This window comes from Peromyscus californicus, unplaced genomic scaffold (genome assembly GCF_007827085.1).
Source record: "Peromyscus californicus insignis strain IS unplaced genomic scaffold, ASM782708v3 Scaffold_15__1_contigs__length_86483966, whole genome shotgun sequence".
Taxonomy (NCBI): Eukaryota; Metazoa; Chordata; class Mammalia; order Rodentia; family Cricetidae; genus Peromyscus; species Peromyscus californicus.
This window is the reverse complement of record NW_026294447.1, coordinates 71,608,185-71,630,247: the sequence shown is the minus strand read 5'-3', so window position 1 is coordinate 71,630,247 and position 22,063 is coordinate 71,608,185. Positions and strand designations below refer to the sequence as shown.

At 55.4% G+C, this 22,063-nt stretch overlaps 1 protein-coding gene across 4 annotated transcripts in view; it reads left to right on the top strand.

Moving 5' to 3' along the window:
• Window positions 1-22,063, top strand: part of Papln (papilin, proteoglycan like sulfated glycoprotein) — a 33,674-nt gene that overhangs the window by 5,178 nt on the left and 6,433 nt on the right. For 2 of the 4 annotated variants that reach the window (XM_052739350.1, XM_052739349.1), the window contains exons 3-27: window positions 1,852-1,967; window positions 3,835-3,895; window positions 4,223-4,325; window positions 4,749-4,879; window positions 5,565-5,688; window positions 6,100-6,180; window positions 6,268-6,440; window positions 6,535-6,658; window positions 7,066-7,192; window positions 7,559-7,624; window positions 8,099-8,306; window positions 8,992-9,174; window positions 9,346-9,487; window positions 11,474-11,554; window positions 11,722-11,983; window positions 12,913-13,033; window positions 13,302-13,440; window positions 14,585-15,056; window positions 15,561-15,698; window positions 15,946-16,070; window positions 16,330-16,483; window positions 16,971-17,108; window positions 18,550-18,677; window positions 18,784-18,892; window positions 21,447-21,613. In XM_052739350.1, coding sequence (XP_052595310.1) covers window positions 1,852-1,967; window positions 3,835-3,895; window positions 4,223-4,325; window positions 4,749-4,879; window positions 5,565-5,688; window positions 6,100-6,180; window positions 6,268-6,440; window positions 6,535-6,658; window positions 7,066-7,192; window positions 7,559-7,624; window positions 8,099-8,306; window positions 8,992-9,174; window positions 9,346-9,487; window positions 11,474-11,554; window positions 11,722-11,983; window positions 12,913-13,033; window positions 13,302-13,440; window positions 14,585-15,056; window positions 15,561-15,698; window positions 15,946-16,070; window positions 16,330-16,483; window positions 16,971-17,108; window positions 18,550-18,677; window positions 18,784-18,892; window positions 21,447-21,613 — 3,673 coding nt within the window. The remainder of the gene's footprint in view (window positions 1-1,851; window positions 1,968-3,834; window positions 3,896-4,222; window positions 4,326-4,748; window positions 4,880-5,564; window positions 5,689-6,099; window positions 6,181-6,267; window positions 6,441-6,534; window positions 6,659-7,065; window positions 7,193-7,558; window positions 7,625-8,098; window positions 8,307-8,991; window positions 9,175-9,345; window positions 9,488-11,473; window positions 11,555-11,721; window positions 11,984-12,912; window positions 13,034-13,301; window positions 13,441-14,584; window positions 15,057-15,560; window positions 15,699-15,945; window positions 16,071-16,329; window positions 16,484-16,970; window positions 17,109-18,549; window positions 18,678-18,783; window positions 18,893-21,446; window positions 21,614-22,063) is intronic. The other 2 variants (XM_052739352.1, XM_052739351.1) reach the window with 2 other exon arrangements.

Sequence of the window (22,063 nt, the reverse complement as noted above, 5' to 3'; positions counted from 1 at the left end):
GGGGTGGGGGGGATGATTTACAGTGAGAGGAAAGACCTTTGGTCTGGCTGGCCCGTGCTTGGCATTGTGTGTGCTTAACAAGCCTAGTGCGGTTCGCTCTGCTTCCAAACTGTGGTCTATAAAAACAGGAGTAACGAGATACTTGGTGTCAGACCTCAGCAAACTCCCCTGCTCACCCCAGGCTGGCTAACTGAGAGGCTCCACGTTGGGGAAGGGCTTGTTTTTCTTTGTTCACACTTGACCTCTTTTTAAATAATGGGAGTTATATTCCCTAAAGGTTCTACCTCAAAATAAAGTCCCCTCTCCGCACATGGACATGTTTACCTCTCTGCACTCTTGTCTAGCTCCTTAGGATCCAGTGTCTCCTTTGGCTGCCCGCTCCCCCAGGCAGGCAGAGGCACAGCCCTAGGATGAGTGCTGAGGCCTGTAGTGTACGGTGCCGCACCCTTTTCGGCCCATCCCTCTGCATCACTTTTCTTGGGAGACACTGGCCTCTGAGGATGAGATGAGAGAATGTGTGTACCATGTGGCCGTGGGATGCTGGCTGCAAGGTGTCCCATCTACAATGAATTTCCATTGTGTAATTTCACCAAGGCAGATTAGGTCTAACTCACTACCTCTCACATAAACACTTGGGTCAGAAGTTCAGGGCTGTTTCATTTCAAGAAGTCCTCACCGTTTGAGGTCTTCCTTCCAAAGTCACTCGCCAGTCTAAAAGGCTGTTCCTGCTCTAGCCATTACATCAGGTTTTCCAGCAGAAGGGAATGCAGGAGGAAGAGGAAGACCATGCCCATTCACACTGTCTCTCTGAGTACTAGAGACAGCTGGCCAACACTTGTATTTATGTGTCATTGATGAGCACTTAGGGATGGGGCCAGTAAGCCACAGGAAACTAAGAAGAGTACTGAACGAGAAGCCAACTTTTCAGATTCTCTTATAAGGGCCAGGGGAAATAATAATGGGGTATCCTTGGGAGTCTCTGCCACAGATTAACCGGAATACTGTAGTCCCCCCACCAAAAAAAAACCCACACTAAATTCTAGTTTAATAGGTCAGAAGTATAGAGTTTCTGGACGTGAGCTCACATCCAGAGCAGAAGAGGTACGACTAGGTAAGACTAGCTTGGGGTGGCTTTTCTCCAGGGGATCCTACTGAAGTTCTGTCCTGTCTTGGTTACATTTCCTGAATAGATAGAGGCCCACCTACCTGAGGACCTGCCATGATCTCTCCCATCCCATATAGGTCTCTCTTGACAAGGGTGCGTCTGCTGATCCACAAGCTCCATTCAAGGGACACCAGGCCAAGCTGGGCACTTGCCACAGCACAGCATAGTCTGGGGAGACAGCCTCTTCCCGGCCACGCCTTTCTGGCCACGCCTTCCCCGTCAGGCGGACCCCTAGAACACATGGCTACCTTGCTAGACGAGTAGACCACAGCTGAGTACCGCTCAAAGCCATGCACCTAGGTACCCCCCGGCCTAGGTTCCTTCCGCTCTTTCTTCAGGGTCCCTTCTTCCACATTAGAGTCGACCCACAAATACCTGCACTGGCTGCAGGGCCCCTCCTCCAGGGCCCCTGGACCGGCAGGCTCTTGCCAGCGGGCTGAGCCCAGTCACACCTAGGCTGGCTCCCACTCCTTAAGACAGCGCGTAAAGTTTGCAATGAACATTTTGGAGTACCCGGTTGTGCTTCTTTCTGTGTCCTAAGCCGGCCGTACTGGAGCCCCCAGGCTCTTAGAATTGATCGGGGAGAATCTCTGCAGGGCTCCGGGTTCAAAAGACCCAAGGGTGTGTGTGTTGGGGGTGGTGGTGGGGTGGTGATGTGAGTCACCGCCTGAGTATGTCTTCCACAGGCTCGAAACGTGAGGCGCCAGAGTGACACCTGGGGCGCCTGGGGCGAGTGGAGCCCCTGCAGCCGGACCTGTGGAGGAGGCATCAGCTTCCGGGAGCGCCCCTGCTACTCCCAGAGGTAGGGAGGGGAGGTCTAGAACCTGCCAGCCGCTTAAAAGAGGGCAAGTGAGGAATGGCTGCCTGCTGGGTAGGAGCCTGTCATCAGGGTCATTATGTGACAGATTCACCGTGGAAGGGTGATGGAGCGTATAGGGAAACAGGTTCCCCACGTACTCACCCTCGGATTCCAACCCTCAGCCTTGATTGAGAGGAGCTGGGCCGTCTACTTCCTCTGCGCGAAGCCCGTGGCGCCTGGCGCGTGGGGGTGGAGAGGGGTGGGGCTTCAATTGCAGAGTTCTAAAAAGAAAAATGCGTTGTGGCTTTCCGAGTCCACTGGGAGACACCAAGACTTAGACTCAATTCAAATTTAGATTAGAGGAATTCATTCTTACCGCTGGCAGAAGGTGGCACAGCCTTAGAGCCAATACAGCATGCCATGTGGAGGGGGGCTTAAGGTGGAGGTTTTAAGGCGGACATCAGAAAGATGAGCATTCCATGGAATCCACAGCTGGGCAGGAACATTGTTTTTCTTCCCTCAGTCGTCTATTACTTTCCCACTATATAGTAATAAAAAGACTATTCCATCCCTTTCCCATAGAGATAAGCAGAGTTGTTTTTTTTTTTTTTTTAAGATTTATGTATTTATTATGTATACAATGTTCTGCCTCTATGTATGCCTGCACACCAGAAGAGGGCACCAGATCCCATTACAGATGGTTGTGAGCCACCATATGGTTGCTGGGAATTGAACTCAGGATCTGGAAGAACAGCCAGTGCTCTTAACCTCTGAGCCATCTCTCCAACTCGTGATAGTGGTTTTTTTTTTTTTTTTTTTTAAGATTTATTAATTTATTTTGTACACAGAAGAGGGCACCAGATCTCATTACAGATGGCCATCATGTGGTTGCTGGGAATTGAACTCAGGACCTCTGAAAGAGCAGCCAGTGCTCTTAACCTCTGAGCCATCTCTCCAGCCCCGATAGTGGGTTTTACAGAAGCGAAGGCAGCTGTTAATACCTCCCAGCCCATTATGCTATTCTTATATCATCTGCAGGCCACTAGGATCTCCAGGCATTCCAGAGCAAGAGGTCAACGGCCCTTAAGGGATGCCTGGCTCGCTATTACGTCTCTTTAGTCATCACAGGGGACCTGTGTAAATTGTTACTCAGGTCTGAGCACTCTAGTGACTGGGATAGAGCAGTTCATTTCTGGGCAGGCAAAAACACAGTGCCATCAGGTTAGGGCTGCCTGTCACGTCCCCACCAAAGAACGTCAGCCCGAAGTTCCTAGTTGCTGGGATTTCTTTACCCTCAGCTGCTTTGTCAAGTGCAGAGGACACCCTGCCCCCAGGTGACTTTAGAATTTACTAGGTGCCCTGTTTTCTAATGGACACTGTCGGGGGATCGGTACGAAGGAAACGTAATGAGGCGCCTCCTACTGGTGGGTTTGTGAACTGTTTCCTGAGATGCTGGGGGAGTATGGAGCGCTGTAATCTTAGCACGAGGAAAGTGGAGGCAAGGTGATCGGAGGTTCAAGGTCATCCTCAGCTACAGAGTCAACCTGGGACTTTGTCTCACAAAACAAAAACAAAAAACCCAAACTCCAAACATCCTGGAGTACTTACTACCCACAGGTAAGGGTATAGTATGTGAAGTTCAAGGGCTTTATGGATAGGAGTCAGTTCAAGGGTGGAGACAGTCACCTAAGAACAGTACAGGCACGGTCTGGTTACACTCTCCCAAGGGGTTTGGTTCCAAGTTTGGTACCCCCTCCTCACCTTGCTTTGGGCTCTGGTCCAGCCTTGCCCGTTAGGGCACCCCGTAGAGGCCAAGAAAGTCTAGGAATGGGTAGAGAGGTTAGGGTCTCCTGATGTCCTCGCCCTGCAGGAGAGATGGAGGCACCAGCTGCGTGGGCCCCACGCGCAGCCACCGCACCTGCCACACCGAGGTAAAGCCTGCGTGGCCCCTGCTCCCCACAGCCCCGCCCCACTCCCCACGGACCCGCCTCACTCCTCACGGCCCCGCCCCCGCTCCCCACAGCCCCGCCCCACTCCCCATGGCCCCGCCCTGCTCCCCACAGCCCCGCCTCCAAACCGCACCCTCAGCCTGCTCCAAGGACCTGCGGGCACCATGGGAGAGCTGGTGGCCCCTCCTGGGACGGGGGTGGGTGGATGAGACAGAGGTGCAGGACCCCAGGGCTCCAGGACACTGAGGGTGGACAGGGCAGGATGGCAGCCTCCCCAGTGCCCACACTGGCATCCACGTTCCCATGCAGAGCTGCCCAGATGGCGTGCGGGACTTCCGGGCCGAGCAGTGCGCAGAGTTCGATGGCACCGACTTCCAGGGCCGGCGCTACCGGTGGCTGCCCTACTACGCGGGTAAGCGCGCCACCCTGCTCTGCTGGCTCTGCTCTTGCCCACCCAGCCCCTAACGGATGTTCAGGCGTTGGTTATTTTTCTTTACTACGCTGTAGTAAAACACCGTGAGAGATGGCTTGTAAAAGGAGTTTATTTGGGCTTATGAACCCGGAGGGAGAGTCCATGAGGACTGGTGGCTGCAGTGGGAATCTGGTTGATCGTATTTCAACCACGCACAAAAAGAACTCCAACTGGAAGTGCAGCCAGGCTCTAAGCTTTCAAAGCCCACCCCCGGTGATGTACTTCCTCAAAGTTTCACGACCTCCCTGAACAGCACTGCTCTCCGGGGACCAGGTGTTCAAATACAGGAGTCTAGGGGGGACATTTTTCATTCAAACCACACTTTTGTGTCAAGATGTCAGCTTTCTCCTTTTACCTACCCAGCCCCAAACAAGTGTGAACTGAACTGCATTCCCAAGGGGGAGAACTTCTACTACAAACACAGGGAGGCCGTGGTGGACGGGACACCCTGCGAGCCTGGCAAACGGGACATCTGTGTGGACGGCATCTGCAGAGTGAGTCTGGCCCCTGCCCGGCCTCCAAGCTGGCTGGGGATTGTTATGGCTGGTGTCTTCCAGCACCAGCAGGACCAAGTGGCTGCCAGGGGCTTGGTGGCTTAAGTCACTAGCTCCCAGAACGCAATGCAGTCATTATAGATGTTCTCTGACTGCCTCAACTTTGCCCTGGAGAACACTAACCTCATGAAAGAAACCCTCTAGATGGCTGATGCTGACCCCAACCAAACGCGAAGGGATGGCTGTAGGCGATGGAAAGATGCTAGAGACTTCTCTGTCTCTTGCTTTCTTCTCCTCTGCGTCAGCTTCAGGCTCATGCAGGGCTCTCCTCATGAGCCTGCACCAAGATGGCAGCCCCAAGCCTCTACCACACCAGCCTGTCAGCTCCCAGGAGTCCCAGCTCTCTGCCCTGTTAGCCTGGGCTCACCTGAACCATTCTCTGAGGCATGGAGGGAACCACGTTCCTCTGGCATGCCCAAACCCACCTTTGTGGAGTTCCATCCAAACAGGGAGAGCCATGACCTCTGGGGTGGTTAGCCGGAGCTGGGGGACGGGCCTGGGCAGATGGATGAGCGGATGTCAGTCCCTGTGTTCCCGCTGTCCTGCCCGGGGCGCGTTTGGAACTGTGTCCACGCCTCTCCTCTTCTCTCTCACCTTGCCATCACTTCCCTATCCCTCCCTGCAGGTTGTTGGCTGTGATCACAAGCTAGACTCCACCAAGCAGGAGGACAAGTGTCTGCAGTGTGGGGGTGATGGCTCAACCTGCTACCCTGTCACAGGAACCTTTGACGCCAACGATCTCAGCAGAGGTGAGGGGGAGGGGGGGTCACACACCTTGGCTTTCCTGTCACCTTCTCTCACCAAGGCTTGATCAAGGCCAGGCGATCCTCATGGCACTCAGTAGGTCTGGCTCAGGTCATGTGACTGCAAGGCAGAGGCTGTACCCCTCACAGGACTCTCCTTACGTGCCTCCCTTGGTTGGGACCCTCACCCACGTGTGTGGTCTAATCTCACAATGCCGACCGACACTGGACGCCTGCCCTCGTGCCTTGTCCTTGTCCCCAGGCTGTTTCTTTTTCCTCCTAAGATGTCAGGCCCTTGAGCCTACTCCCACCCCACCTGGTCTTTGTAAAGCTAGTTCCTGTGCCAAAAGCACTCTCCCCAAGAAAGTCCCTCCAGGAACAAACCGGCACCCCTCACCCGAATCTTGTCCCAATCAGGCTACAACCAAATCTTCATCATTCCTGCTGGGGCCACCAGTATTCGCATTGAGGAAGCCGCGGCCAGCAGGAATTTCCTGGGTGAGAGATGGTCTGGAGCTGGGCAGCCTGGGGCTCAGAGAGGCAACTGCCTGTCCCACATGCCCTGACAGGCTGGGTCCTCCGCAGCCGTGAAGAGCGTCGGTGGAGAGTACTACCTCAACGGGCGCTGGACCATTGAGGCAGCCCAGGCCCTGCCAGTGGCCAGCACGGTCCTACAGTATGAGAGGGGTGTGGAGGGGGACCTGGCCCCTGAGCGGCTCCAGGCACGGGGCCCCACCTCGGAGCCCCTGGTCATCGAGGTGAGCGGGCCGCAGAGGGAGGTGACCCTGTACAGGTGGGCTGCCCAGGCTACCATGGGCCAGGCAGAGGGACTTCAGCTAACACTCTCTGCAGCTCATCAGCCAGGAGCCCAACCCCGGCGTGCACTACGAGTACTACCTGCCGTTGAATGACCCCGGCCGAGGCTTCAGCTGGAGCCATGGGTCCTGGGGTGACTGCAGCGTGGACTGTGGTGGAGGTGAACACAGGGGCCTGGGGGAGGACAAATGACTCGGGCTGGCAGGTGACAGTCCTGTCACAGCACTACCGGGGAGGGATACCTCGATGTATGGGAAAAGTTAGACGTCCCCAGGAAGGGCTGCGACCCTCGCTAGGATAAGAGAGATCTCCTGGGAAGGGCTGCCCACTGTGGTTGGAGGCCAGGCCTGGAGCTCGTGAACAAGGTCTGTCACTAACACCTAAGACTCTTGGAGCCTCCCTTTACTCCTCTGTAAGTTGGGTATGGTGGTGGCACCTGTCACAGAAGGACACGTGGGACTTCATCAGGGTGAGCTGTGGGTCCAGTCCGCAAGGGTTGCCCGACTAGCGAGTTCATCTGAAGAGCACTGGCCTACCAAGAACCCTGTGTGGCTCTCCTCCCGACAGGTCACCAGACTCGCCTGGTATTCTGCACTATTGACAACGAGGCCTACCCGGACCATCTGTGCCGACACCAGCCTCGGCCAGCCCACCGACGTGCCTGCAATCTTCACCCCTGCCCGAAGACCAAGCGGTGAGGCCTTGCCAGCCCCTTCCACCTATGGTGGAGCCCAGGAACTTGGGTGGGAAGGGAGGGGAGTCCCTAAACTGTTCCAGGCATAGGCCGAAGAGGTTGGGGGGCAGGGCTCTTCACATCAGGTGGCGGCCATCACCGAGGGAGGCAGCGAATGGGCCTGAGCATGAGACGCAGGACAGTTCTCTCCGTTCATGGGTCTCCTCACAGTATCAGGATGCTTAGACTGGGAACAGGAGGATTGGGGACAGCGCCAGAGGGTTCCTGTCTGGGGCAACAGGGGGCTCAAACAGATGACTGGGGGTGAGGCAGGAATCTGGCCAAAGGGCCAGTAGACTCTGGCAAATGCTTTGTTCGTGCACAAAGGATCTCTTTCCTGCACCGTCCGGGAGCGTGGCGCCATTCTGGGGCCCAGCATATGTGTGGGAACAGGTAATCCGTGGGCCAGGGGGTTCCTGGAGGGCTGGTGTTGGTACCCTCACCCTCCTGGCCTGGTGAGACGGTGGTGGGCTTGGCTTTGCATGGTGTGTTTGGGGCTTCCCTTTCCTTAGGTCCTTGTACCCCCAGCCAGGCAGGGCTTCTCCACATACAGGGAGCAGAGCTTTTCGGGAGATGCCCCGACACAGGAGGGCAAGGGATGGCGTCTGGCTGGGATGCCAGGACCCAGTGAGAAGGAGAAAGGGAGAGCTGAGGCCCAGAAATGAAAGCCGAGGGGCAGCAGTCAGGCTATCTGTGATAAAGACCCTTCAGGGGCCACTGAGCCATAGGGGATGCCTAGGAGGGCCTGGCTGGTGGTCTCCACAGAGTTCTTGGGGAGCGGTGGGGTGGGCCCTCAGTGCACTCTGCGTTGGGGAGTTGCAGCCTCCTCCTACGCCAGTCTTATCTGTTTCCTTTTTTTTTTGTCAGCTGGAAGGTAGGACCGTGGACACCCTGCTCAGTCTCCTGTGGGGGTGGATTCCAGTCTCGCTCTGTCTATTGCGTATCCTCAGATGGGGCTGGTGGCCAGGAAGCTGCTGAGGAGACCCAGTGTGCTGGTCTACCTGGGAAGCCCCCTACCACACAGGCTTGCAACCGGCAACGCTGTGCAGCCTGGAGCGTGGAGCCGTGGGGAGAGGTGAGGCCCTGCCCAGGACTAGGAGCTGGGTTTTGGGCCTGGGTAGCAGCAGGTCTGGGCTGAAAGGCTTGTCTTCTGCTGCGGCAGGAAGCTAAGGTCCTCGGAGGGTAAGGGACCTAGCTGGTCATCTTGGAAGATGTGGCCAAAGCTGGGATGATGAGATGTAACTTGTAGACTCTGGTCCAGGGTCCTCCTGACTTTAGCATCCCAGGGCTGGATGGGACAGGGTTTGTCTTGGTGAGAAGACAGAGCTGGATGTGTCTGGGGGTGAGGGAAGCCTTGCCTCCTGCGCCCAAGTTGCAAATACAGGGCATGGAGGCTATGGAGACAGCCCAGTGGTTAAGAATGCTTGCTGCTCTTCCAGAAGGACCTGAATTTGATACCGGGCACCTGGGTCAGGCTTTTCACAATGGCCTATAACTCCAGCTCCAGGGGATCGGACTCCCTCTTCTGATCTCACGACACCCCCACACACAGAGAGACACACAGATACACATAAATGAAAATACAATAAAGGCGTGTGAGGAGTGTGAAAAATACCTTTCAGGCTGTGTGACTTCAGAGCAGTGATTCGGCCTCTCTGGGCTGAGGAGTGAGATAAGGGCAGCCGAGTGCCATCTGCCCTCTAAGCCAGGCTGGTTGGGCTCCTCTGGGGGACGTTCCTGCTGATAGCCTGTCCTTACAGTGTTCCGTTACCTGTGGAGCTGGCATCAGGAAGAGGAGTGTCACCTGCCGGGGGGATCAGGAGTCTCCGGTCCATGTCACAGCATGTTCCTTGAAGGACCAGCCAAGCCCCACTGAGCCCTGTGTGCAAGAGGCCTGTCCTGTGCTCCGTGGCCAGGCCTGGCACGTAGGCGCGTGGAGTCTGGTAAGTGTGCGTCCCCTCCCGACGCCTGCTGTCCAGCCCTGGTCCCTGGGGTCCCGGGAGGTTCTGCAAACGCACCTGTGAAGAGCACTGCCCCCCACTTCTTCAAGGGTGTGTGCCTGGCCTCAGGGTTGTCTCTCTCTCTCTCTCTCCACTCCCACCCTGGGCCGTCAGTGCTCTAAGAGCTGTGGCTTGGGTACTCGGAGGCGACATGTCACCTGCGCCATCGGGCCGCCCGGTCACTGCAGGGACCTGCAGTCATCCAAGCCCGCTGAGGCGGAGCCCTGCAACAGACAGCCCTGCCATCTTCCTCATGGTGAGGACAGGGCAGGGAGGGTGTGCCCCGTGCCTCTGCTGCTGCCAAATCCACCTACAGCACTGTATGAGCTTCCCAAGGGCGAGGACCATGGCTTCCCGTTCCTCTCTCTATCTCCCCCAGAGTACCGAGCACGGGACCTGTGTTCCCCAGTGCCTAGTACCTATACTTCACTGTTGGTTGCATGGCTGAATAGAGAGAGAAAGCATACTGCTCCTGCCTGCCCGCTCTCCCCTGCGCCCCTTCACCCCCATTCCTCTGGGGAAGAAGGCTTCTCAGGCATGCAGACTACAGAGGGAGAGCTTGTGTGGACCTGAGAAAGTCAGGGTCCTGGCTGGGAGGGAGGGAGGGCGGGCGGGTAGCCTCTGAGAAAAGTAGGTTTGTCCTTGAAGGGCTGGTTCGTGGGGACTCTGAGCTACAGGCACCTCCAGCTGGGGACAGCAGGATTCCAGTGGAGGTGTGTGACAGGCTCTCAGGGGAACGGCGGACTTGGTTCAGAGCACCAGCATGGTGGCTACACTGTGGCCCTGGGCAAGGGTGGTTCCTCTCTCCCGGACAAGGGCAGCAAGGGTGACTGTCCTGCCTGTGGCTGTCTTGGGGCACCGTGTCTGCGCCGGTGGGAGTCCTTGGGGGTGCTGAGCCACTCATGATTCCGAAGGAAGGGCGAGGCAGATTTGGCCCACACCCAGGGGCAGTCTTGAAGTACAGACAAGATGTAAGAACCCCAGGAAGGAGAAGGCAGGAATCCATGAGCTAAGAGGGCAGTGGTACCTAGTGTGTGTGTGATGCTTCTGGGGGCACTGGAAAAGGGCGACACAGTGATGCTTTATTATTATCATTGTTGGTTTATTGAGACAGGGTATAATGTAGCCTAGGCGGGCCTCAAGCTCATTATGTAGCTAAGGATGACTCTGAACTCCTGATCACTCTGTCTCCACCTCCCAAGTGCTGGGATTACAGGTGTGCACCACCATACCAGACCTAGAAATGTCTTTTAAAAATTATATTTAAATTTTTATTTTATGTGTGTGGTATTTTGCTTCCATGTCCATCTACGTGCCTTGTGTACACATGGTACCTACAGAGCCAGACAGCACTGGATCCCCTGGAACTGGAGTTACCGATGGTCGTGAGCCACCATTGTGGGTTCTGGGACTCGAACTCGGGTTCAAGTCCTCTGGAAGAGCAGCTGCTGCTCTTCACTGCTCAGCGATCTTTCCAGCCTCTCCACAATTATGCTTTAATTATCTTTTTTAAAGGCTGATTCTCACTATGTAGCCCTGGCTGGCCTGGAACTCTGAGGTCACTTTTTGTGGTTCTGGGACTCCAGCCCTCACACCTGCGTGGTGCATACTTTCTCCGCTAACCCACCACTGTAGTGTTCTCGAGTTGGTGATGTTAATTATCCCGTCAAACTAAGTTTATTGTGGAAGAGCAGGAAAGCCCCCCCATTAAGAAGTGCTGACTGTTTTGGGGGTACCCTGCTTACTTAGTTTCTTTTCCTCTTCATTAAAAAAAACCAGTTTCTCTGACATTTTATGATTTAAAAGATCTAGCAATTTTATTAAGACTATTAACTACTAAATGCCATGAAAATCCATTTTTTCCTTTTGGGGGGGGCTGTTGGGGCTGAAACCCAGGGCCTGGTTCATGCCAGGCAAGTGCCCTACCAGCTCAGCTGTCATGGCCCCCAAGTCACCTGGTCTAACTGGACAATGATTTAGTAATTTTACTAAGTTGGACAAGATTTAAAAAAAAAAAAATCCAGCCATGCAGAAAAGTGAAGAGAAATCTTTGAGGCAGCCGTGTTGATACAGACCCATAATCCCTGCACCTGAGAGGCTGAGGCAGGAGGATTCTTGTGACTAAGGCCAATACAGTCTCAAGTCTCAGCCGGGGTGTGTTTTCGGGGTTGGGATGTTGATCTTTATCTCGGGCGTTGCTTTTCTCTGGCTGAGCTCCACGACCCCTTACTTGGTTCTCCAGAGGTCCCTAGCATACAGGACTCACGGACCCGCCCCTCACACCCCAGGATGCCTTTAGGCCCTCAAGTGTCCCCAGTCTCAGGTGAGAAGCTGGGTCCCTGCCCCAGGGCCCTGTCATCTATGAGCCTGGGTGGCCTGGTAGTGGTCTAGAGGGAGTGGAGTTCTAGGAAGGTGGTCTGAAGGGAGACTTGGGATGAGGGCGAGGAGCTTTGGGTACACCACAGTGATCTTCTTTTCCCTCCTGTTTAGATGCTAGAGACCAGTGGTGGGCTGCCCAGGAGCGACCCAGGGCTCAGAGTAACCCCAGAGAGGGCCAGGATCCCCAGCTGTCGGCTGCAGGCCGGGCCCCCACTCTGCAGCACCCTCCACACCGGCCACCCCTGAGACCTAACTCAGGACCCCGTGACTGCAGACACAGCCCCCACGGATGCTGCCCTGATGGCCACACACCATCTCTTGGGCCACAGTGGCAAGGCTGTCCCCTGGCTGGGGCCTCGTGTCTTCAGAGCAGGTGGGTTGGGCAGCTCTTCTTCCTCAGCAGGCAAGAGGAGGAAGGTCAGGCTGGGCAACATTGGGTGGGGCCAGCATCCCTGCCCAGGGCAGACTTGCCCAGCTTAGAATTCCTGAGGTACCCTGACTGTGCCATTTTGGGTGGGTGGATCTCTCTTCCTCCTGATGGGCTTCTAACGGGCCCAGCCTGTGGAGAGGTAGCCTGAGGCCTGGAGCAGGCATGAAAGGTGATTCCAGCTCTCAGGTCCATGCCAGGCTCAGGAGCTCAGTGTGAAGCTGGCTACATTTCAAGTCTTCTACCAACACACTCCTTCAGCCTTGTTGGGAGGGGCTGAGCCACCCCACTTGGCCAAATGTCTTCTCTGCGGTTCTTCCGAGAGACCTACATTGCACAGGCTCCTTGAGGGACTGCAATAAGGGTCTGGGATTTAGGGCCAGTGACTTCCAGCTGTTTGCTGGGTGACTTCTCTGCTCCTGGCTTCCCCTTCTGAGAGCCAGGAACCCATGGCTCCTGCTGAGGGAGGTTGTGAGGGAGACTGCCCTCCCTCCCTTCACCTTGCTTCAAAAACTCTGGTTGTGGGAGATCAAGGATGGACTGCAGTTTTCTGGGAGCTCCTGGGAGACCGATGTTTGTGCAGGTTTAGCTGCATCCCTGTTTCTGGGTTTGGGATAGGATGCGTCATGCATCAGGCAGAGGTGCACTGTCCGGGCTGTAGCTGCAGCTTGCTACAGCTGCCTTCCCTGGCAGTTGCTGGGTGGTGAGCAGAGCCTGGGGCACAGGAACAGGCTCTCTCAGTCAGGTCTTTCCCCAGACAGCCTCCTAAGTAAGTGGCCTCAGAGCCTCTTCCGCCCTGGGAGTTTAGGCACCAGGGACCATGGGAGGGCAGGGGTAGGGCTGGGCAGTGAGGGTGGCTGTGTATTGCTCTCTAGGTACGGATGCTGCCCCGATGGGGTGTCTGCAGCTGAGGGGCCCCAGCAGGCTGGCTGCCCCAGGTCTCACGGCAGGGACAATACCGGGAACAGGCCAGGGTCCAGGGCAGTGGCTTCCAAGGTGAGTAGTAGCTCCACGGCAGGAACACGGCTCAGGGCTACCGGGATCTTTGAAGCTTCAGCCTTGTGAAAGGGAGGACCCTACAAACCTGGTAACCTAGGCCATCCTTTCAAAGAGCAGGGCTTCAGAGGTGGCCTGGGTGGGGTTCTCTGCCTCTGCCTCACAGCTGTGTGCGCCCCTTCCCTTTCCTGTCATCCTCCCTCTGGGCGAGCTCCCCACTGAAAACAAGATTTATTCCTAATTTCCCAACCTCTGGCTTCCTCTCCAGGTCCCCCAGATCCACCAACCCCAGGCCCATCAGAGCGAACCCAGAGAGTGTCGGGCCTCTCAGTTCGGCTGTTGCTATGACAACGTGGCTTCTGCAGCTGGTCCCCTGGGGGAAGGCTGTGGGGGCCAGCCCAGCTACGGTGAGCGGGTACCCCCTTCTCATCCTTACGGATGGGTGGACTCTGGTGTCTCGCTGGGTCCTCATCCCCTGCGCACAGCCAAAGACCTCCCAGTTCCTGAGCATGCACTAGCTCGCAGGCCAGAGGCTTCTGACCGATTGTTCCTCCATCTATGATGATTGCTCTTGGCTGGGGAGGGTTATAAACGGAGCTCCCAGGGCTGTGGTTGCGGCTCAGTTGGTAGAGTGTTTGCCTAGCATGGACGAAGCCCTGGGTACAATCCTCCGGGCCACATAAACCAGATATGGTGGTGCAGGTCTGTATTCCCAGTACTTGTAGAGGCGGGATGATCGAAGTTCAAGGTCATTTTTGGCTCCATACCATGTTCAAAGCTAGTCTGAGATAATAAGATTGTAAAAAAAAAAAAAAAAAAAAGTGGGTATCACAAGTAAAAACAAGTCCATCTGGGGGTCAGGCTCCTCCCACAGTAAAGGCAGGAAGGGCAAAGTGGGTAGGTAGTGCTGTAGCGCTTGCCCATGCCTGAGACAGGGTGTGTGTTGCCCGGAGTAGAAGCTGAGTTTTAGAGAGATGGTGGGGGCTGGAGCAGGATGGCCAGTGGGTGGAACTCCCGGGGTCTGCCGCCATGGGAATATGCATCCGAAGTCTGCCAGGCTGGTGGCCCAGGGCTCAGCAGACGGGTGGCTACCAGGACAGGTAGCCATAGCCACTTGGAACGTGGAGCGATGGAGCAGGCTATCCGTGCTGGCCAGCAGGGCTGTGAGGACAAGCAGGTTAGAGGCTGGGGATGAGCACAAGGCCGGGTCTCCTGCTGGGCATGTTCACAGCCCCTCAGGGGAGGGCACAGGGAAGTCAAGCTCTAGCTGGTCTGTGTGTACACCCCAAGAGGCCCAGGCTGGAAGGGGCAGGAGAGAGCTTGCTCAAGGTCTTCTCTTCCTGGGCTGGTTCTAGTTTGGTATGTGACCCAGCCTAAGCAAGTCTTAGGAAAGATGCTGGGGGTGTCCTGGGCTCCTAGGGGAGGTTAGGGGTCCTGGCAAGGGTGGAGCTGTGCTCTATAAACCAGGGCAGGCATGCTCCTAAAGGCTGAGGGGAGAGGACAGTGTCACCACTGGCCACCTGGGTGACATGTTCCATCCACAATCCACAGCCTACCCAGTGAGGTGTCTGCTGCCCAGCGCTCCTGGGTCATGTGGAGACTGGGCTGCCCGCTGGTACTTTGTGGCATCAGTGGGCCGGTGTAACCGCTTTTGGTATGGCGGCTGCCACGGCAATGCCAATAACTTTGGATCGGAGCAGGAGTGCATGAATAACTGCCGGGAGCACCACGAGCCCCGCCATCCTGGGGCAGGGGCCTCTGGCCATCATGTCCACACGAACGGTGGCCAACATGGTCCTGGAGGCCAGCAGGAACCCGATTGGCACAGGACAAGAGCCACAGTCCCGAGACTGCCCTCACCTGGAAGCCCTTGGCAGAGAGGACAAGAGCCAGGGCCCGGGGAGGCGCCCCACCCCCCAGCCTATGGAGAACGACCTGGAGATCAGGAGCTCCGGCCTAGAGTTTCTGGACTGGGTAGAGATGCTAGACCACCAGTGCCGCCCACACACAGCTCCTCCCACAGGTGAGGCCTGCTTCCCAGGTAAAGGGCAATGGATGCCCAGGCCAGGGCTGAGCCCTAGAGAGACAGCCCACCAGGTGGGTTTTGTCACCATCACACGACAGACAGGGATGCTGAGGTCCTTGGGATGTAGGTTTAGCCGAGGTATCTGTTCCCAGTCTGTGTCTAGGTAGCCAGCTCCAAACCTCAGTTTCTTGACCTGTAAAATGGTGTTACGTAATGTTTCATTCCCTGAATATATCGTAAGTTTTGATATGGGCTCTGTTATGTATCAATCACTCTTGTGATCATCACATTAATAATATCATCATATTAATAAGGGGGTTGGGGAAATAAACAGAATTAAGAAACCAAAGCACATGCTCAGGGGCAATGCCTGGGGTGTGGCAGGGTTGGGAAGGCTAGAGTCTCCCATGGGACTCTAGCCCTGCAGATACCTACAAGAGACAGCTCCCTGGTGGCCTGCTCCTGTGCTCGGAGGCAGACCCATCCCTCTCCCCTCTCCAGGATCAGCTTGGCAGGCTCGGCGCCCTCCCTGGTTCAAGCAGCCGTCGGGCAGGCGGTACAGCTCTTTTGCCCTGGCAACACCTACCCGCAGTTCCAGGCAGGTTGGCAGAAAGACGGTGAGACCATCTCCTCCGACAGGTGCGTGCAAAACTGTGGTCCCACCTCCTGCGTGAGAGGGTCACTGTGGGATAGTGGCGAGCTACACTACGTTCCGTCTCCCGTATGTGCAGTGCCCTTTCTTGCGGAGGACCCCTGGCATTCCTTGGGAGTGTGAGAGGGCTCCGAGTGTTGTGGGGCCGTTTGGTCTTCTTTGGTTAGCGTGGGTGCCAGAGGATTCGTACTGCCCTCAGGAGCCCAGAGGTATATCTCTCCTCCCCCTGATCAGGTACCAGCTACAGTCAGATGGCTCCCTCATCATCAGCCCCTTGAGGCCAGAGGATGCCGGTGTCTATGACTGTGGCAGCCACAGGCCAGGCCATGACCCCCAGAAAATCCAGCTTCGAGTCACAGGTTTCTGTCCCATCCTCTACCCCCACCTCCAGGCTCTCACAAAACAGAGTGGGACTGAGGGAGGGAGGGAGGGAGGGAGGGAGGGAGGGAGGGAGGGAGGGCCTGACCCACCCTAGAAAGGCCCAAGTTCTTCCTTGGTCACTTCCTCCTGGGACAGGGACACTATCTTGTCCTTTTTTCTCCACTGTCTCTCCTGGTCTCATGGCCCCTCTTCCATCCTCCTCAGAGCTCATACTTGCTTCTTTTGGCCTCATGACAGGGGGTGACACGGCAGTGCTATCTGAGGTCCAGCCAAGACCGTTCCCTCAGACCAGGAACCCAGACCTTGGCCATGGACCTCGGGACTCCGGAACAGGAGCAGGAGCTGGGGGCCAAGGGGCTACCTCTTCCCTACACCCCAGGCCTGCCACCAGGTAACTGCACAGCATATTTTAATGGTCTCTGAATATACCATAATATATTCAGAGTCTTTCGGGGTCCATGGTCTCAATAGGGGAGAAGGGAAAGGGTGTGCTATGGTTGGGTTTTCATCGGCCAGTGCCCTGGGCTCCGAGAGGTGACAATTGGAAAAGCCTGGCCCCTTAAGCTGGCCTTGAGGGGTGGTTCCACCTCAGGGGATTTCGTGGCGGAGGAGCATCTTTGTCAGGGCCTGGCGGCAGATATGTAGGGCAGGAGAAGGTAGGCAGAGACTCTGGGTGTGTTTAGTCGGCCACGTTGGCAGCCAGCCCTGGGCCTTCACCCCCAGTTCTTAACACCAGTGTTGGTGTCCCGAACAGGACTAAGGGATAATTTTAGGGATCCCACCCTGACCAGAAAGGGAGAAAGGGGCTTGTGCAGAGGACTGTGTTATGGGGAGAAGCCGCAGCCAGGTCCCCTCAGTGTGCATAATTTGTTTTATAGGCTGCGTCTGGACCGGACTCGGCCTGGGGTGGTGGATGCCAGTCCTGGCCAGCAGATCCGGCTGACCTGCCATGCTGAAGTCTTCCCAACCCCCATCATTGAGTGGCAAAGAGATGGGCAGCTGGTCTCTTCTCCCAGGTTCCTTCAGCCCCTTGCCTACTGACCAGGCCTCTCTCCAGCCACACATCCTATAGAGACCAGAGCAGAACTCCAGGCTCTGGAGAAATGGGGTTTGGAGCACAGGGCTTCTAGGCATTTCCAAAGTACAGCGGATGGAAGTGAGAGGCCAGCCAAGCGGGGAGACAGATTTTGCACACCCCTAGATGATCCCCATTGCTGACATTTACTGATTTTGTACTGAGGCCTGTTCACTGTTGTGTGAGCCGCAGGGAGCCATACTGAAGTATGTGCTTCTTGTGAGCAGTTTACACACAGGAGCTTAATATCACACAGCTCACGACAGAATCAGGATTCCAGTCTATTTTGCATATGGCAAACCCCAGAAATCTAAGCCTTTAATTCTAGCACCCTGGAGGGGAGGTAGGTGGACTTCTGTAAGTTAAGGACAGCTTGGTCTACCTATTGAGTACTAGGACAGCAAATGCTACCCAGTGAGACTCTGTCTCAAAAACAAACAAAACCCAAAAAACAAACAAACAAACAAAACCCAAAAAACAAACAAAACAAAAAGCCAAACTAGAATCTAATCTAAAATCGTGTTGCACCTCCGTGTGCACTTCTGTATATAGGCCAGAAGTCAACTTTAGACATCATTCCTAGGAACGACCCACCTGTTTCTTTGAGACGGGGTCTCTCATTGGCCTCGAGCTTGCCAAGTAGACTAGGCTGGTTGGCCAGCAAGCCCAGGAATCCTTTCTGCTTCCCCAGTGCTGGGATTACAAGCAAGCCCCACCATGCCTCCCTGCCCCACCCCAAATGTGGATTCTGGGGGTTGAACTCAGTCTTCAGACTCGCAAGGGAAGCACTTTTACCAACCGTGATCTCCCCAGGCCCCTTTATGTTTTTTTTTTTTTTTTTGGTTTTTCGAGACAGGGTTTCTCTGTGTAGCTTTGCGCCTTTCCTGGAACTCGCTTTGGAGACCAGGCTGGCCTCGAACTCACAGAGATCCGCCTGGCTCTGCCTCCCGAGTGCTGGGATTAAAGGCGTGCGCCACCACCGCCCGGCCCCCTTTATGTTTTTTGACATAGGGCATCACACTGTAGCTCAGGCTGGCCTGGAAGTCGCTATGTAGACCAGGTTGGCATCCAACTCATGGCAATCCTCCTGCTCCCAGTTCCTGAATGCTGGGATTACAGGCACAAGCCACCACACCTGGCTTCCAATAGTTTTTAAATCAGAAAACAAAATGATTTGTTATTGAGTTTAAAAGCCAGGTATTGTCAAGTAAACTTAAGTGTTGGCAATTGGACTGTGTGAGGGGTAGAGGCCAGCAGCTCTTTGGCTAGACATGTTTTGAATAGTAGGGGCCCTGCTCAGCCCTCCTCCCCACTTCTGCCTCTCTTGATTCCAGCTCAGCCCCTATGTGGGTCAAAGCCAACTGACTGTGTTTGGTCCCCAGGCACCAGCTGAAGCCCGATGGCTCTCTGGTCATCAGCCGAGTGGCCACAGAAGACAGTGGCTTCTACACCTGTGTTGCTTTTAATGGGCAGGACCGGGACCAGTACTGGGTCCAGCTCCGAGTTCTGGGTAAGTAAGAAGGAAGTGCTGAGTGTGGCCAGTGGGCGTTCTGGTCAAGTGGGGTGGAGTTGGGGAGGGGTCTGTGTTAGTCATGGCAGTGTCTTCTCATGTCCAGGGGAGCTGACAATCACAGGCCTGCCTCCGGTTATGACGGTACCAGAGGGCGACACGGCAAGGCTTCTGTGTGTGGTGGACGGAGAAAGTGTGAACATTAGGTGGTCCAGGTAAAGTGTCCTTACAGCCTCATCCTGTCAGAAATGTCACAGCCACCCCCATGCCATGGTCTCCTGAGGCTTGGTGCCAGGGCTGGAGGCTGGAGCACCCTCATCCTACACCGTGAAGCCCCAGAGGACAGTTTTCCTGCTGGCTGGATGACATAATTTCCTTTTTTGCGGGGGGAGGGGTTTGAAACAGGGTTTCCCTGTGTAGCCCTGGCTGTCCTGGAACTTGCTCTGTAGCCCAGGCTGGCCTCAAACTCACAGAGATCTACCTGCCTCTGCCTCTTGAGTGTTGGGATTCAATGTGTACATCCCCACCACCTGGCTAATGTCTATTTTTCTTTTGATATTTTCAAGATAGGGTCTCACTATGTAGCTCTGGCTGACCTGGAACTCACTGTGTAGACCAGGCTGGCTTCGAACTCCCAGAAATTCACCTGCCTCTGCCTCCCGAGTGCTGGGATTAAACGTGTGTGCCACCACACCCAGAAACTATAGTTTCTTAATCTTAGCACTGACATATTGGGCCAGACAAGCTTGCTGTTTTAGGCCTGTTCGTGGCAGCATATTTAGCAGCCTCCAGAATATCCACCTGCTGGAACCAGCAGCATCTGCCCTGCCCACGTCAAAACAGTATTTCCAGACATGGTTCTGTCTCTTCCATATTGAGAACCACAGGGCTGCATGCAGCTTTGGAGACTTCGGTGTTTTTCTTTCTTTCTTTCTTTTTTTTTTTTTCCAAATTTGTTTATGTGTATGAGTGTTTTGCTTGCCTGTGTGTTTGTGTACAACATGTGTGCCTGGTGCCTGTGGAAGGTGGTAGGATCTCCTGGAACTGGAGTTATGGATCGTTGTGACTCACCACGTGGTTGCTGGAAACTGAACCCTGGTCCTCTGCAAGAATACATTCTGAACGCTCAGCCATCCATCTCTCCAGCCCCAGCTCCAGTGTACCGGTCCCAGATCAGCTGCTCTTTTTAAATTCAGCAACTATCTTTTGTCTCTACTTCTTTAGACTATGTCAGAACTTAGGTTAGTGTCTGGAGATTTGGGGGCCACTTGAGCCTCGGGGCGTGATGAGCTGAGAGATGGCCTTGGGCCAGGTTTCCCCCAAGTGCTGGCTGTGCACAGAAGGAAGTGAGGCTTTGGATCTGGGAGAGTCAGGGACGAGGCCAGGGAGGGTAAGGAGAGGGAAGGAAGATGCTCTTGGGAGGAGCAACGAGTGACCAAAGGCGAGCGTTTCCTGGAGGGAGGCACTGGTGGTGAGTGATGGCAGCAATGCAGGCCAGCCGCCTCTTAGGTGGCTTTGGTGCCAGGGGCTTCAGTGCTCACAGTGCCCCCTTCACAGCATGGCTGTACACCTTGCTGTCTGTCCTGATCATTGCTCTACCTATAGCCAGCCCCTGCTCCAGGGGACATTGCACCGGAGAGGCCACCGGAGAGGCCACCAATCACCACCCCACCACCACAGGGTGGTCCGTCTTTACCTCATCTGTGCTGGTGTCCCGTCGGTCACTCGATCTTTCTCCAAACACCCCTTTCCAGGGCTGCCCCACGGTCCTCAGAGCTGGGACCTTGGACAACTTTGGAGATGTGTTTTTCCAGGGGTCACTCCACGCTGATACTCTGGGTCTGGACTTTCCAGCTCCAGATCTCACAGGCACCCCAGATTCAAAACATCTGTTCATTCCTTTCTACTTGGGAGGGCACTAGTGAGCTGAGACCTGGTCATTTCTCTGCCCTCATGGGAAGAGAAGGTTGTCCCTGGAACCACCGTCGCCCAGTGACCAATCTGTAGTTTCCTCTCTCCACCTCCCACATCTGACCTTCACCCACGTCTACTTCAGTGCCCTGGCATCTTCTCCATGTGCCCGAAGCACCAACTACCCCCTGCTTCCTCTTCTTCCAGGCCACCCCAGCCAGTCCCTGCTCCATTCAGATCCTTCTAGTCACTCCAGAGCCTGCTTAAACCCTTGCTGGGAGCCTAAGAGTCCGGCCTGGCTCCCTCCTGCCTCTCCTTGCTCTGGCCATGGCTTGTCTTTAGTTCCCAAAGTGCCGTTTCTCCTTCCGCTGGCAGCCCGGCTGCTGCCTCCCCTCCTCAGGTCAGCTAGCCCTTCTTGTGGAAGGCTCCCTGGACACCTGCGCCCTCCCCTGTGCCATGAAGGTATATGTACCTTTCACTCTGACACGCGGCCTGGCATCTGTCAGTGACCAGCTGGAGTGGGCTCCGTTGTGGCTCCAAGGCAGACTGATAACTCAGTGCTTAATTGTGCCTCCTGGCTTTGGTAGTGGCCTCCTACTAATTTAGGGTACCTGTCCCCACTTCCCTGAGCATGTTATCTACTTGCCCTCACGGGGAGAGAATAGCCTTGGAATAGCTCTGGAATAGCCTTGGCTAATGTCTTATTTCCCAGGCCTCCTAGGGCATGTCTCCAGAGGCCCTGGATGGCTCTTTTTTTTTTTTTTCTGGAGCTGAGGACCGAACCCAGTTGAAGCGCTCTACCACTGAGCTAAATCCCCAAGCCCCTGGATGGCTCTCTCAATGTCCTCTCCCCTCCAGGAATGGACTCCCAGTACAGGCAGATGGCCACCGTGTGTACCAGTCCCCAGACGGCACACTGTTGATTCACAACTTGCAGCCCAGGGATGAAGGCTCTTACACGTGCAGTGCCTACCGCGGAAGCCAGGCTGTGAGCCGCAGCACCAAGGTGAAGGTGGCCCCACCAGGTGAGAGAGGCTCGTCCCTGGGTTAAGCCAGCCGAGCACCACAGGTCACGGGCTTAGCAATCTCGTTCTCACCCATGCTCACTTCCTAGTTTCTGGTATTGCAATTGGGGGTAGGCCTTTGGTATCACCCCAGAGCCTCACTTTCCTGGGGCTGCTCCACTACGCGAGGGCAAGGTGTTCAGCCTGGCACTGCAAGTGCCTCAGAAGTCTGCCATTCAGACTTATCAGTCTCAAGAAATAAGATTGGCTGGGATAATGCTTAAGATGGCTGGACCCTACAATCTGTCCCTTCTAGTCGGGCGGCGGAAGGTCCTGTGGGGCTGGGGCTCAGAGCAGTTCTTGTCTAATGTGCAAGGCCCTAGGCTCTGTCCCTAGCACCATGACAAATAAGTAAATATATACGTAAATAAAAGACCTTATTCTTAAGAAAAGGCACAGGGAAGATGATTC